Source organism: Carettochelys insculpta, chromosome 13 (genome assembly GCF_033958435.1).
Source record: "Carettochelys insculpta isolate YL-2023 chromosome 13, ASM3395843v1, whole genome shotgun sequence".
NCBI classification, from domain to species: Eukaryota; Metazoa; Chordata; order Testudines; family Carettochelyidae; genus Carettochelys; species Carettochelys insculpta.
The window spans coordinates 32,173,511-32,189,106 of record NC_134149.1 but is presented as its reverse complement, the minus strand read 5'-3'; the positions used below and the strand labels follow the sequence as shown (position 1 = coordinate 32,189,106).

Here is a 15,596-nt window from a genome sequence, read left to right as displayed (position 1 = left end):
GACCTAAGTGGAGCACAGGATCTGGTCCAAGAGGTGAATGTGTCTGGACCTCTGGGTAATAGTGACCATAATATAATTAAATTTAACATTCCTGTGCCTGGGAAAATACTACCTTGGCCCAAGAATGTAGTATTTAATTTCAGAAAGGGGAACTACACAAAAATGAGGAAGTTAGTTAAACAGAAATTAAAAGGTACAGAACCTAAAGTGAAATGCCTGCCAGCGGCATGGAAGCTTTTTAAAGACACCAAAATAGAGGCTCAACTTAAATGTACAGCCCAATTTAGGAAATGTAATAGAGAACCAAAAAAGTCTACTGTGGTTAACCAATAAAGTAGAAGAGGCAGTAAGACAAAAAGACATCCTTTAAAAATGGAAGTTAAATCCAAGTGAGGAAAATAGAAAGGAGCATAAACTCTGCCAAGTGAAGTATAAAAATATAATTAGGAAGGTCAAAAAAGAATTTGAAGAACAGCTAGGCAAAGAGTCAAAGGCTACATCTACACGTGCAGTCAACATCGAAATAGCTTATTTCGATGTTGCAACATCGAAATAGGCTATTTCGATGAATAGCGTCTACACGTCCTCCAGGGCCGGCAACGTCAATGTTCAACTTCGACGTTGCTCAGCCCAACATCGAAATAGGCGCAGCGAGGGAACGTCTACACGTCAAAGTAGCACACATCGAAATAGGGATGCCAGGCACAGCTGCAGACAGGGTCAACGGGCGGACTAGCGCTTCCGGGGCAACAGCTAGCCGCTCCCTTAAAGGTCCCCTCCCACATACACTCAGCCTGCACAGCACGCAGTCTGAGGAGCCATATAGGCACACAGACCCTGGGCGCCGCAGTCATGGACCCCCAGCAGCAGCAGCAGCAGCAGCAGCAGCTAGAGGTCCACCCAGCCCTCCCGGCAGGAGCAGGGCTTGCCCTGGCTCATGCCATGTGGGAGGCAGCTGACTACCTTCTTGCCCCAGGGCAGGAGATGCCCCCAGGGCAGCAGGGCTCAACCCCTACCCCTGCAGCACCCCACTCCACCCCCCGGCTCACGCGCCGGCGGCTGTGGAGCTACCCCACCAGCACCGACTGGTGGGAGCGGCTGGTGCTTGGGGAGTGGGACGATGACCACTGGCTCAGGAACTTCAGGATGACCCGCCAGACATTCCTGGAGCTGTGCCAGTGGCTCACCCCCGCACTCAGGCACCGGGACACTGCCATGCGGCGTGCCCTCCCTGTGGAGAAACGGGTCGGCATCGCTGTCTGGAAGCTGGCCACTCCGGACAGCTACCGATCCGTGGGCCAGCAGTTTGGTGTCGGAAAGGCCACCATCGGGGCTGTCTTCATGGAGGTAAGAGAACCCACAGGGGGAGGCCAGGCCAGGGCAGGGGGGCCAGGGCAGGCCAGGGCCACGCACACCCTGCTCACCCCTCATTGGGGCTGTCCCATGTGCTTTCTCTGCAGGTCGTGCGTGCCATCAACGCCATGCTCCTGCACAGGCTCGTGAGGCTGGGGGACCCACATGCCACTGTCGCCGCCTTTGCCACCCTGGGCTTCCCCAACTGCTTCGGGGCTCTGGATGGGACTCACATCCCCATCCGCGCCCCGCACCACAGTGGAGGACGATACCTCAATCGGAAGGGCTACCATTCAGTCGTCCTGCAGGCCTTGGTGGACAGCCGGGGACGTTTCCAGGACATTTACGTGGGCTGGCCTGGCAGCACCCACGATGCCCGGGTTTTTCGGAACTCGGGCCTGTGCCGCCGGCTGGAGGCGGGGACCTACATCCCCCAGCGGGAGATCCCTCTGGGGGACACCACCATACCCTTCTGCGTCATCGCAGATGCGGCATACCCCCTCCAGCCGTGGCTCATGCACCCCTACACGGGCCATCTCTCCACTAGCCAGGAGCGCTTCAACGAGCACCTGAACCGTGCGCGCCAGGTGGTGGAGCGCTCATTTGGCCGCCTCAAGGGACGCTGGAGATGTCTCCTGACCCGCCTGGATGCCAGCCCCAACAACATCCCCCAGATTGTGGGTGCCTGCTGCGCCCTGCACAGCCTCGTGGAGAGCAAGGGGGAGACCTTTCTTCAGGGCTGGGCCACGGAGGCTGGCAGGGCACACGTGCAGCCACCTGCTGCCCCCAGTCGGCAGGTGGACCCAGAGGGGACCCGGGTCCGGGAGGCCCTGCGGGCCCACTTCGACCAACAGGCCGCGGGGTGAACTCTGCCCAGGCCCCCTACTGCCCGCCCCTTCCTCCCCCACACTCCTGCCCCAACGCCCACACCATGGAGCACCCCACCGCCCCCCCCCACTTGTCCTGGACAAATGACAGCACGAACTTGTGGGTGAACGTAAACGTTTTTTTTTGTCTTAACGAAATTTTTTTTTTTTTTGTAAATAAATAAATATGTGACACACAAACCAAAAAGGAGGGACAAATGTTCAACCAAATCAAGATGGGCACAAATAAAACAATACAACCACAAAGCAAATAAAAGTGTGCACCATCAACAAAAAAGAAAAGCAGGGAGGAGAACGGGGAAAACTATTTACAGGGGGGGGACGGGGCAAATGGGGGCACCAAAACAAACCAGTCCCAACTATGTAGAACAAGGGGGGGGGCCACGTCCCGGGCCCCTCGCCCCTACAGCCCAGCACTGGGCGTGCCCGGCCGGGAGCCCCGCCGTGCCTGCAGTGTGGTCCGCGGCTGGGTGGGAGCGGGCTGCACCGGAAGGTATCGGCGCCGGCAAGTCTCGGGTGGCTCCAAGGGTCCCTCGGCGCTGTGGCCCTCGCGGGGAGGTGGGGGGGGCGACGGCGGACGGCCGGGCGACGGCTGGAGCAGCTGGTGGTGAGGCTGAAGGAGCGGGCAGGGCGGGCGGTGGCTCGGCCGGCGCGGCATGGGGGCCAGGTAGTCAACCAGCCGGTTGAATGTCTGCATATAGGCCCCCCATGCCTCCTGGCGCCAGGCCAGCGCCCGCTCCTGCAGCCGGAGGTGCTGCTCCAACACCTCCAGCTGCCGGCGGAGGATGGCCAGCAGCTGGGGGTCCGTTGCCGCCGCCGGTAGTAGGCGCGGGGTCCGCCGTCTTGCCCTCCGCGGGGCCGGTCGTTCCTCCGCCGAGGGGCTGCCCTGGAGCGAGGGTCCCGGAGGGCTCTCCGGCACAACCGAGGCCTCGCCGGCGCTCTCTTCCGGTCCTTCGGATGGTGCAGGTACAGGTGCAGGACACAGGAGAGGAGGGGGGAAAGAAGAATGGAGACAGGCGTTAGTGTGGGCCCCGAGCCGTGGCCTTTGTGCCCCCCGTCCTGTGCTGCAGGTTCCCCATCCCCGTCCCCGGGAGATGCTGCTGTGATGGATGGGGTTCAGGGGTCCCCCTGCCCTGCACCCCGTCCCCTGGTGGGAGCGACTCTCACTTCACCCCGCAGGGTCTGAGAGCAGGAGAGCTTTCTTAGGCCACAGATGGCCAGTTTCTGGCAGGAATGACAGCACCAGCTGTCGGAAGAGACAGTCCTTCCAACCCGTCGTGGGGAGAAGACCCCAAGGGGGGCCCCTCTGGGATGCAGCTTTCCCCCTGCTCTGGCTGGCTGCCTACCAGCTCTCCCTTCCCCTAGCCTCTACCTGTGGCCCCCGCCCTCGCCCCCCAATTCCAAGCCAGCTCGGCTCCTCCCTCCTGTTTGCTCAGGGCAGAGGTGTCACCTGCCAGCTGTAGCGCCAGGATCCTCCTTTGGCCCTGGGAGCTCCTCGGCTCTTGTGGCTCATATGTAGCCTGAGTCTCCCTTTGGCACTCCCCCCACTCCATCACATGCTGCTGCTGCGGGGTGTCCCACCCCCTCCGCCCGGGGGCCCCTCGAGGTTTCGCTCCCCCCTGGCCCGGGGATGGGGCATGGCACTGTCATGCACGGTGGGGGGGGGCAGGGGCTGATGGCTGCAGTGCTGTGAGGGCCATGGCCCTGGTGTCCTTGGGGCCATGGCCATGTGAGCGTGTGGGGGGCCCTGGACACATCTCTGTTACCCCCGCCCCTCAAGCCCCGGGGTGTCCACCAGAGAGGGGTACCTACCTGTGGGTCTGCTCCCACGGTCCGGAGGCCCTGCTGCTGCTCTGGGATGGCAGGAGGAGGATCTGCATGCTGGATTCTGCGGAGGAGGAGCCCCCCCTCCTCCTCCTCCTCCTCCTCCTCCTGCCGCGATGTCCCGGGGATGGCTTCCGGGGGGGGCCCCCGGGGTGCGGGGCTTGGCTCCGGGGCGGACTCCGGCTGCAGGGCCTGCTGGGGCTCGTCAGCCGAGGTGTCAAGGGTGGCCGGAGGGGAGGAGGTGTGCCGGGAGCCCAGGATGTCCCTGAGCTCCCTGTAAAAGGGGCAAGTGACGGGGGCGGCCCCAGATCGGCTGTCCGCATCCCGGGCCCGGGCATAACCCTGCCGCAGCTCCTTCACCTTACTCCGGACATGGTCCGGAGTGCGGGCAGGGTGACCCCGGGCAGCCAGGCCTTTGGCCAGCCGAGCGAACGCATCCGCGTTCCGCCTCTTGCTCCCCATTACCTGGAGCACCTCCTCCTCGCTCCAGAGCCCCAGCAGGTCCCACAGCTCGGCCTCCGTCCAGGAGCGGCCCCGCTGCCGCTTCCCAGACTGGCAGGTCTTCTGGCTGGCCTGGGTGCCCTGGCTCCCCTTGGGGGGGGTCCCCTGGGGGCGCTGCGGGGGCTGCTGGGCAGCCATCGCCGCTCTCAGGGGCTGAGGGCTCAGCAGGCTGCCTGCGTGTGCAGGCTGCAGCCTGCACATTGCCTCAGCTTCCTGCAGTCAGGGCGGGGGAGGGGACCTTTAAGGGGCCGCTCCACGCGGCCACCAGTGAGCTGAGGGGCTGGAGAGAGCGTCTCTCAACCCCCCAGCTGATGGCCGCCATGGAGGACCCGGCAATTTCGACGTTGCGGGACGCGGATCGTCTACACTGTCCCTACTTCGACGTTGAACGTCGAAGTAGGGCGCTATTCCTATCTCCTCATGGGGTTAGCGACTTCGACGTCTCGCCGCCTAACATCAAAGTTAACTTCGAAATAGCGCCCGACGCGTGTAGCCACGACGGGCGCTATTTCAAAGTTAGTGCCGCTACTTCGAAGTAGCATGCACGTGTAGACGCAGCTAAAAAGTAATAGCAAAATTTGTTTTAAGTACATCAGAAGCAGGAAGCCTGCTAAACAACCATTGGGGCCACTGGATGATTGAGATGCTAAAGGAGCACTCAAGGATGATAAGGCCATTGCAGAAAAACTAAATGATTTCTTTGCATCAGTCTTCATGTCTGAGGATGTGAGGAAGATTCCCATACCTGAGCAATTCTTTTTGGGTAACAAATCTTATGAACTGTCTGAAATTGAGGTGTCATCAGAAGAGGTTTTGGAACAAATTGAAAAACTAAATAGTAATAAGTCTCCAGGACCAGGTGGCATTCATCCAAGAGTTCTTAAGGAACTCAAATGTGAAATTGCAGAACTACTAATTGTAGTTTGTAACCTGTCATTTAAATTAGCTTCTCTTCCAGATGACTGAAGGATAGCTAATGTGACACCAATCTTTAAAAAGGGCTCCAGAGGTGATCCTGGTAACTACAGGCCAGTCAGTCTGACTTCAGTTACCAGGCAAACTGACTGAAACTCTACTAAAGAACAGAATTGTCAGACATGCTGATGAACATAATTTGTTGGGGAAGAGTCAACACGGCTTTTGTAAAGGTAAGTCATGCCTCACTAATCTATTGGAATATTTGAAAGGGTCAACAAGCATGTGGGCAAGGGGGATCCTATGGATATAGTGTACTTAGATTTTCAGAAAGCCTTTGACACGCTCCCTCATCAAAGGCTCTTAAGCAAAGTTAACTGTCATGGGATAAGAGGGAAGGTCCTCTCTTGAATTGGTAACTGGTTAAAAGATCAGAAACAAAGGGTAGGAATAAATGGTCAGTTTTCAGAATGGAGAGAGGTGAATAGTGGTGTCCCCCAGAGGTCTGAACTGCAACCTGTCCTGTTCAACATATTTATAAATGATCTGGAAAAAGAGATAAACAGTGAGGTGGCAAAATTTGCAGATGACACAAAATTACTCAAAAAAGTCCCAAGAAGACTGTGAAGAGCTACAAAAGGATCTTAATAAATTGGGTGATTGGGCAACAAAATGGCAGATGAAATTCAATGTTGACAAATGAAGAGCAATGCACATTGGAAAATAATCCCAACTATACATATAAAGTGATGGGATCTGACTTAGCTGTTACCACTCAAGAAAGAGATCTTGGAGTCATTGTGGATAATTCTCTGAAAACATCCACTCAATGTGCAGCAGCTGTCAAAAAACTAACAAAATGTTGGGACTCATTAAGAAAGGAATAGATAACAAGACAGAAAATATCATATTACCTATTTATACATCCAGGGTATGTCCACATCTGGAGTACTGTGTGCAAATATGGTCACCCCATCTCAAAAAAAGATATAGTAGAATTGGGAAAGGTTCAGAAAAGGGCAACAAAAATGATGAGGGGTACGGAATGTCTGTCATATGAGGAGAGATTAACAAAACTGGGACTTTTTAACTGGGACTTTTTAGCTTGGAATAAAGATGGTTAAGGGGTGATATGATAGACGTATATAAAATCATGACTGGTGTGGAGAAAGTAAACAAGGAAATGTTACTTACTCCTTCTCACAACACAATAACTAGGGTTCACCAAATGAAATTAATAGGCAGCAGGTTTAAAGCAAACAATAGGAAATATTTTTTCACACATATACACCATTAACCTGTGGACCTCCTTGCTGAAGGATGTTGTGATGGCCAAGACTACAGTAGAGTTTAAAAAAGAACTAGATAAATTCATAGAGGATAGGTCCATCAATGACTATTAGGCAGCATAGATATGGAGGGTGTTCCTAGGCTCTGTTTGCCAGAGGCTGGAAAGGGGCAACAGGGATTTGATCACCTGGGGTGCATCTACACTAGCTGGCTACTTCGAAGTAGCTGGCACAATGTCAAAATAGCACGTGTGACATCTACACACGCCGTGCGCTATTTCAACATTGAAATTGATGTTGGGCAGCGAGACGTCAAAATCGCTATTCCTATCTGAAGATGGCACTAGCACCTTACTTCGCCATTCAATGTCGAAGTCGGGTGTGTGTCAATGATCCGCATCCTGCTACATCAAAATAGTGAGGTCCTCCATGGCGGCCATCAACTGAGGGGTTCAGAGATGCTCTGTCCAGCCCCTGCAGGGCTCTGTGGTTGCCATGTGCAGCAGCCCTTAGCCCAGGACTTCTGGCTGCTCTGCTGCTGCTGCTGCTGCTGCTGCTGCTGCTGGGGGGTCCATGCTGCATGCACGGGGTCTGCAACTTGTTGTCGGCTCTGCAGACTTCGTACTGTGCAGGCCGAATGTGTCTGGGAGAGGCCCTTTAGGGGAGTGGCTTGCTGTTGCCCCAGAAGGGCTAGTCCAGTCTGTGACCCCATCCTCAGGCTTTGCTGGCCCCTTATTTTGACAGGGAGCGCTTGTGTGTGTGGACGCTGTGCATTTCCTTCCAGGGCGGCTCCTTTCGACATTCCCTATTGCTACTTCGACATTGAACATCGATGGCACCAACCCCGGAGGACGTGTAGATGATACACATCAAAGCAGCCTATTTCGATGTTCTTACTTCGAAATAGGCTACTTCAACAGAGTGCTAGTGTAGACATAGCCCTGATGATTACGTGTTCTGTTTCATTCCCTCTGGGGCACCTGCATTGGCCAGTGTCAGAAGACAGGATACTGGGCTTGATGGACCTATGGCCTGGCCCAGTATAGCTGTTCTTATGTTCTTATATTCTTTCTTTCTGGCTGGGTCTACATGTGCCCCTTCCTTTCGAAAGGGGCATGTTAATGAGCAGGTTTGAAAGATGCTAATGAGGTGCTGCAATGAATATGCAGCACCTCATGAGCATAATGGCAGCTGTGGCGATTCGAAAGTGCAGCTTTTTGAAGTGCGCACCGCCCGTGGAGACGGGACCTTCAGAAGGGACTCCCCCCAGTTTTCAAAACCCCTTCTTCCTATCTGGTGATCGGAAGAAGGGCTTTCGAAAACTAGGGGGGTCCTTTCGGAAGGTCCTGTCTCCACGGGCGGCGCGCGATTCGAAAAGCCGCACTTCCGAATCTCCGCGGCCTCCATTATGCTCATGAGGTGCTGCATATTCATTGCAGCACCTCATTAGCATCTTTCAAACCTGCTCATTAACATGCCCCTTTCGAAAGGAAGGGGCACATGTAGACCCAGCCTCTCTCTCTGGCAGGGCATCCCTGGATCCTAAGTGTTTAGGTAACCATAGCCAAACATTTGAATATGGGAACCAGCATCCAGTTCCTTAAAGGAAAGTTAGGCACCTAAATTCCTTGGAGGTTTGAGCCTGAGTGTTGGGTAATAATTAGAGAGGAGGAGGGAGCCTCAGTCACATTAACAGGAAGTTAAAAAAGGAGAAAAAGCTTTAATAACTAACTAAATCCCATCTAGTTATGGAGAGATCCATGAACGGACTTAAGCATTGCAATGCACGTTATTTTAGTGACTACAAAATCACAAGACTACGTAGAGTTGGGTGGCTTTGGTCCCTAAGGCACGTTGTAAGAATGAATTAGATGATTTTCTCATTCCATACAAGCCAGCCAGAGGAGTCAGAAGTGTGAGCTTATCTTATAACTTTTAACTTAGTATGTTATGAGAGAATCTTATCAGAGAAATACCTTGTAATTGTTTAACCCTGTGACAGGGTTTATCAACCCCACACTGCTTCAGAGCAGGCTAATCTAGCTCACCTGGACAAGGAGGCCCACCCCTTTGGTCTTGCTGGGCGTGCTCCAGTTCCAGGTCTATGGAGTTAATTAGCGGGGGTTGGTTGCTGCTGTGGAAGTAAGTGGCTGTGGAGCTTCAGCTGGAGAATTGCTTGCAGACCAGTCCATGGAAGCTAGTTTGCCAGGGATGACTGGAGAAGCTTGTGAGTCTGGGAAGGCAGGTAAGAAGCAGTCCAGGAAGAGGAGGAGGCGGCGGCAGCAGCCTGGGCCCCTATCCTCTTCCCAAATCTTTACCCACAGAGCCTGCTCTGTAAGAAGGGGCCTCATAGTGTTGACTCTGACCACTAGGCTGTATGTGCGAAAGAGCCTTGCTGTGTTGACTCTGGCCACTAGACTGTGTGGTCCTGTGGAAAAGGACCTTGCTGTGTTGACTCTAGCCACTAGGCCATATTGCCCTGCTAGAAGGGGCCTGGCTGTATTGACTCTGGTGGTGAGGCTTCATGGCCCTGTGAGAGGGGCCTTGCTTTGTTGACTCTGGCCACTAGGCTGTGTGGCCCTGTGAGGGGGGGCCTTGCTGTGTTGCCTCTGGCATCCAGCCTGTGTGGCCCTGTTGGAAGGGCCCTTGCTGCACTGACTCTGGCCACTAGGTTATATTCTCTTGGAACAGTAGGGACTCGGAACAAACCACCCCCTGCCAGTCATGGATAGGGAATGAGCCATTTCTCATGTTCCAACATTACTCTTGGTCCTTGCCCTGACTATCCAGGTACATTTTTTCTGGATAAGTTCTCCCAGCCTTAATTCTACAATGTTTGCCTCTCAGAAAATTATGTAAAAGGGATTTACCTCTGATACAATTCTATGGGCAGTGGACAGTGTTACTCTTCACTTATGCTCAATATTGTGGATTAGTTGCTTCTTTTTTTTTTCAACCACATATTCACAGTTCCCATCTCTCCCACAGTCTTCTAAAATACAATTTCTTCTACTTGAAAACTGAAAGAAAAAATTGCTCATGCTCTCTGTCAAAGTGAATGGACAGGAATGAGACAGGAAACAACTAGAATTTTGCTATGTTAAATCTTTAAATATGTTTTTTTTTTCTCTTTTGCTCTATTTTCTCCAGGGTACAAACAATTCTCCTCTCTTCTCTTCGTATGTATGTTAACTGCCCACAGTCCCAGGTGTTTTCTCTATATGTTGATATAGCACCTGCTCTTGCAATAACTTCTGTGATTTTTTGCTCCTCTGTGCTCTGCATGTGGCACAAAGACAGCAAAGAGGAAAGAGATCAAAGGAAACTTGAGGACAGGACATAACTTCTGCAATGTTGGGACAAATGAACAGTTGAGACTAGGAAGAGACAAGTCCTTGCTAACATTTCTAGGGTTCCCTAAAATCTCTCCTTTCTAAAAAGTGAAGCCTCTTGCTTTCTTATGGATAAGGACACTTAATCTCTTGAGTTATCCTCATGGAATGTACCAGCTACCCTTTTGCTTAAGGTTGATGGTGCTAAGTGCTGTTTTTACATAATTCAGTGAACTTATCTGTGTGTAGCATGCTTTATTAAAGAAAATCTAAATATACTGGAAAAAGTGAGAGGATAGTTTGAAAGCATTCACTGCTTTTGAAGCAATTTTAATTCCCAACGGTCCAGCAAAACTCCATTAGTACTGAAGTCATACAATAGGTTGTGCTCAGAGAATTTTTCAAGAGCCACTAAAATATTCACAGAAATTAAATAAGCTGCCTGAAATGTTCTCATCAATACCTGGAACAACATGAAAGCTAACAGGTTTTGTTACAAGCACTAAACTCAGCTGACATTCATCAAAAGGTTCTCTAATATTAAATGTTTGGTTTTTGAAAGAACCTGAGCACATACATAATTTAACATCATAGTCAGGTCAACTCTTTCAGTTTGTCTTAAGATTTATTTGAAACCTAAACCAATATAGTAACAGAGAGGGAGTCGTGCTAGTCTATACACTATCAAAACAAAAAGCAGTCAAGGAGCACTTTAAAGACTAGCAAAATAGTTTATTAGGTGAGCTTTGTGGGTGCTACTTGACTGCTTTTTGTTCAAAACTGATAAGAAATTTGTGAGGTGAGTCTATGCAGACACTAAGTAAAAAGAATGGTTACCTCAAATCAGTTGAAACAGAAGCCATCTAAGTACAGTAATCAATTTTTTGAAGGGAAATAGTTGTCAAACTGAACCAGTACTGTGATTGGGCTCACTTGTAGTAACTTGATCAAACATATCCTTATTAGTGCAAAAAACAAGCACGTAAGGAATGTGCACCTTAGAGTAAAGTGCTTCTTATAACATGAAGCACTTTTTTACCAGTCGTCTAAGTTGATCATGAAGCATTAATAGTTTGGAAGCAAACAATTCTGAAGTAAACAACCTTGGTTGTCCTTTGAAGTGCTACATGACTGCATTTTTGTTTTGACAGAATACAAACTAACATGGCTGTCTCTCTGTCAGATGTTTTGGGGCATAAACTTTCATGGGCAAAAGCCCGCTTCATCAAATGCGTGGGGGGGGAGCATTTCAGAGGAGGATTTAAAAAGGGAGTCTTAGTACATATGTTTTACATTGCCAGCTCTATTAAACAGGTTAGCCTACAGAGGGATGTGGTGGGCATTCTTCTTCCTCGGTGCATGGATCCCCTATTGCTTTTAACTATTTTTTCCTCTCTAATCAAGACTTATGTAGTATTTTTATGTATATTTTTTCTCTATTTGTGGTTTTACATTTTCTCTGGGGACCAAAATCAGTTGGGAAGGTAATCTTAAATTCCAATATGCAAAAATGTATGAAAGCAAATAATTTCATATACTGGAGTAATATCATTGGACTTAATGTACTAAGTGTGTAAGGTACCATATGTGTAAAGTTACATTTGTTTTTTTATGAAGGATTGAAGCAATTTCAAATGTGAAATTTCTTACAATTAAATGAACAAATTAATTAATGAGCAATTATAATCTTAGAGCTAAGATCTTCCAGCCAGTAAGATGTATTAAGCAGTTCCAGAAGACTGAATTGGACTAGATATGTCAGAAGTTCTGAATGAGGCAGTTTCCTGTGATATTTTTTTTTAAGCTGAAATGACTTCCTAGTCTCTTTGGAGAAAAAGGAGGTCCTGTACGATTTCAGCTGACTATTTTCATAGGTACTTGAACAACTAGATCATTAAAGAGCAGAAGATGATCAATTTATGACAGCAACAACTTCTAGTGGTAACATAGTAAAGGTTTTGTCTTTGTATTAGTTTAACTGCAATGCACCTAATATTTAACCTCTACTCTTGCAGTGATCGTATGAACTAGTGTGTGTAGTCCCTGTGTGGTGTTACAGTGCATGGAACTAACACTTCTGATGGTGTAAAATAACATGGTCTAGTAAATCAAGCATTCTTTTAAGGTATCCCCCAAATTCTTATTTTCAATTTAAATGGGCTTTTTTTAAAAAAAAATTTTTTTTCTAAGATGCATGTGGAAAAACACTAGCTTGATAGCTGCATTATTTCATAAGAGGCTTATATTTGGTAAAAAAAAAAAAAAAAGTTGTTTCAGTGTAAACCATTTCCAAGAGATCGTAAAAAGAAGAGTTGAGAGATTTGTTGTGTATTACAGCGCTAACTATGCTATGTATTTATACAAAGCGTTTTTTAAGTTAGATTCTAGTATTTTTACAAAGTTTTGAAGTGACTCCTTGGCTGAAATATTGGAGTATAGTTTCCTCAGATCATGTTAGAATGTTTGTATATAAAAGGGTAAGTATTGTGAATGTATTTGAGGGACAGATCCTTAAAAACATTTCTAGCTGAATTTGTTCAACTGACTTTTCTCCCATTCATAGGGACAGGATGTCAAGTCATGTTGTTTTGTTTTTTAAATTGGCACTTCAAGTTTTCACAAGTCAGGGGGCATTTCTGAGATGCAACACATATAGTGCGGTGAATGAAAACATTACAATACTTTCTCAGCAAATTTACACTGATTTAATTTTTATGAAACTGATTTTTTTCATAAGTTACAAATATTTAATATTGTCCCAACAAGACATGTTCTGAGCTTAGATGTAAAGGTTTTTTTTTTTTTTTGGACATCTTGCAAATTACTGATAAAGTTAAACTTAGGTGTATACTGGTCGTCTGACCTGATTGCTCTTGAAATTTCAGTGATTTGTTTACAAACACGGTTCCCTGATTTTGTTTAGATTTCTGTTATGAACACTGCCTGCTACGATGCTACTTGAAATGAAGTTTCTTGCTAAGAAATTTCAGATTGCATCTTCTTTTGTAAAACACATTTAAGTAATCGCAGATGTCCTAGATAGCAGATATTACAATTGAACAAATAACTGAAAAAACTGTCAACTGTCTTACTGCCAGAAACTGCAAAGTAAACTAGCCTTGCATTTTTTTAGTGTAAAGATTCAGTTTTCCTGTTAGAGTGATAACAAACCCACAAAATACAACAAATACTTTGCCAAACTGAAATATACATTTCACTGAATCTCACTTTATGTGGAATTGTACAAACCTGGATAAAATTTTGTATGCATTTTAATATTGGTATCTGCTTAGAAAAAACAGCAAAAATATAAAGTATATTATGTCGTACTCAATCAAATTACTTTATATAAATACCTTAACCCTCAGCGTTAACATCTTAAAATAATTCACATCTTAAACTTCCTGCATTGTTTTCATAGCTGTAAATAACATTTTATTACCTCAGCTTACAGTGCAGTCTCTCACTGTAGCAAATTAGCTGTGAAAGTAATACGATTTGAAATTAACCTTTTTAAAAGCCAGGCGAAGTAGCTCCCTTTCTACTTGGTCAAGGTTAATTTATATTTATAAAGGAAACAGTAAAAAGGGGCAGTGAAGATGCTAACAGATTGTTGGAAACAACCAACCATCCCCAACATTTTCTATTTCTCAAAGATTCACTTATTGATAAAATCAGAATGAGGTCTCTTCTGATCATTTTTCATTGTGTTTATGAAGAAGTGAGGACAACAAACTAACATGTTTTTCAGAGCTGCTATATACAGTAACAGTCGTAACTGTGATAGATTTTTATTCATCACTAAATGTGAAAAAGTTAAGCATAAATATATACAACTGCATAGCAAGATTCACCTTCACTTTGAATGCTTTTTCATTCATAAATACTTTCATAATGTAATATTTTGCATTGCAAGTTCAAGGAATATAGTAGGCTCCTCTAGTTAAAAACCAAGACAAATAGGAATATAGCTTTTATAGTGCAGACATCTAACACTCCTACCTTTCAGTGGATTCCTCTGTATGTTCGTCTGTGATCATTTGCAATTCCTGTATATTTTTATCTGAATCTTCTTTGACACAGTTTTTCTCTGTGCTTGCTTTGGACATATCCTCATTGACTTGCAGCTGTATGAGGTTTTGTTGTTGCCAGGTTTGAACAGATTGGGGATGCACAGGAGTTGGTCCTGGCACTGGTGCCAGTATATTGTGGTGGATAGGACTGTTTTTCTTCAGCCCATTTCTGTCTCGAGAGTGGCTCTTCAGCCTATTCTGAACTGGTGTGCCTCTGTGCTCATATCCTTCCTGAAGGCAGCCTCCAGCGCCTGTGGAACCTTGAGAGGGATGACTGAACCACCTCCAGCGTAGCCTTAGGATCTGTTTCACATCAAACTCTTTCTTTCCAGTAACTGACATTTTTTGGCAGGAAGAAAGAACAAAAGCCTGTTTTCTTAGAAAGGAAATGGATTCTTTGTTGTTGCTTGTGTTTCAGTGCCTCCTCTTTAGAAAAGATGACAAAAGAACAAATGCCAGTAGCTGCCTCCTTTTCTTTTTTTCTAAGTAGCACACTGCTAGCACTTCAAGCCTATGCTAAGCTGCTGCTAAGTGTATAGGTGGGAATCCACACTGACAGGATGATGAGGTCAGACGGTAAACAAGTAAATCAGCTTAGTGCAGAAGCAGCTACCATACCACTACCCAGCTGTTAAGCTTACATACTCACAGCAACACAGCACAGTGCTCTCAGATATAGCCTAGTCTCATATGATCCTGAGGGATCTTAGGCAGCAGCTTAAGATTTTTGGGAAACACGTACAAGTAAAGTGGTAAGACCTTATTTCTCAGTAGGTCTTGCATGAAGCCAGCTCATAAATTTTAACGACAAAATTATGAATGAACTATTTATGCATATTTTGCTCATGAGTCACAATGCAAGTGTCTTGTAACTCCCATTTTCTTTAACTGCACTTATTGCTAGGGTGACAATATCTCCCTGGCCCAAATATGGGGCACAGGGAATGGGGGCAGCTCCGTGGCTGCCAAGAAAGTGAAGCTCCCTGGCAGACCCATGCCTCAGGCATTGGGAACAGGGGTGCTGCTTCTGCAGGGGACCTCCCCAGCTGCCCCACTCTTCGAAGCAGCCACCCTCCCTGCCTCCAGCCTACCTCCATGGCAAGGCCCCCTGTGGCTCCCTCTCCGTTATGGTCAGAGTGCACGGTTGTTCTCTGGCCAACAGCTATACCTACGCTGAGCAGGAGGCCTGAATATGGGGCAATTAGCCCCTTAGTTAAAATAAATTGGGATGCTTTCCTGGTGCCCAAGATATGGGGGTGTCCTGGCCAAAACAGGACAGATGGTTACCCTATTATTACAGTAGACTTCACTTTATTATGACACTTCTATAAATATCCTTATGTTAAGCAGTGTATGAAATACTTTAACTAGGGATAACATTTCTTGTATCATGCTGACCGAAAGTCAGCTTGAGAAAAGGAA

At 47.7% G+C, this 15,596-nt stretch overlaps 1 protein-coding gene across 1 annotated transcript in view; it reads right to left on the bottom strand.

Moving 5' to 3' along the window:
- The window catches only part of KLHL4 (kelch like family member 4), a 72,792-nt gene extending 57,513 nt beyond the window's left edge, over positions 1 to 15,279 (bottom strand). Inside the window, exons 1-2 of the mRNA XM_075007813.1 lie at positions 15,266 to 15,279; positions 14,104 to 14,600 (exon numbers count right to left, since the gene is read on the bottom strand). Of these exons, the coding sequence (XP_074863914.1) occupies positions 14,104 to 14,516 (413 nt within the window). The 5' untranslated portion in view covers positions 14,517 to 14,600; positions 15,266 to 15,279. The remainder of the gene's footprint in view (positions 1 to 14,103; positions 14,601 to 15,265) is intronic.
- Between the last annotated feature and the right edge of the window lie 317 nt (positions 15,280 to 15,596).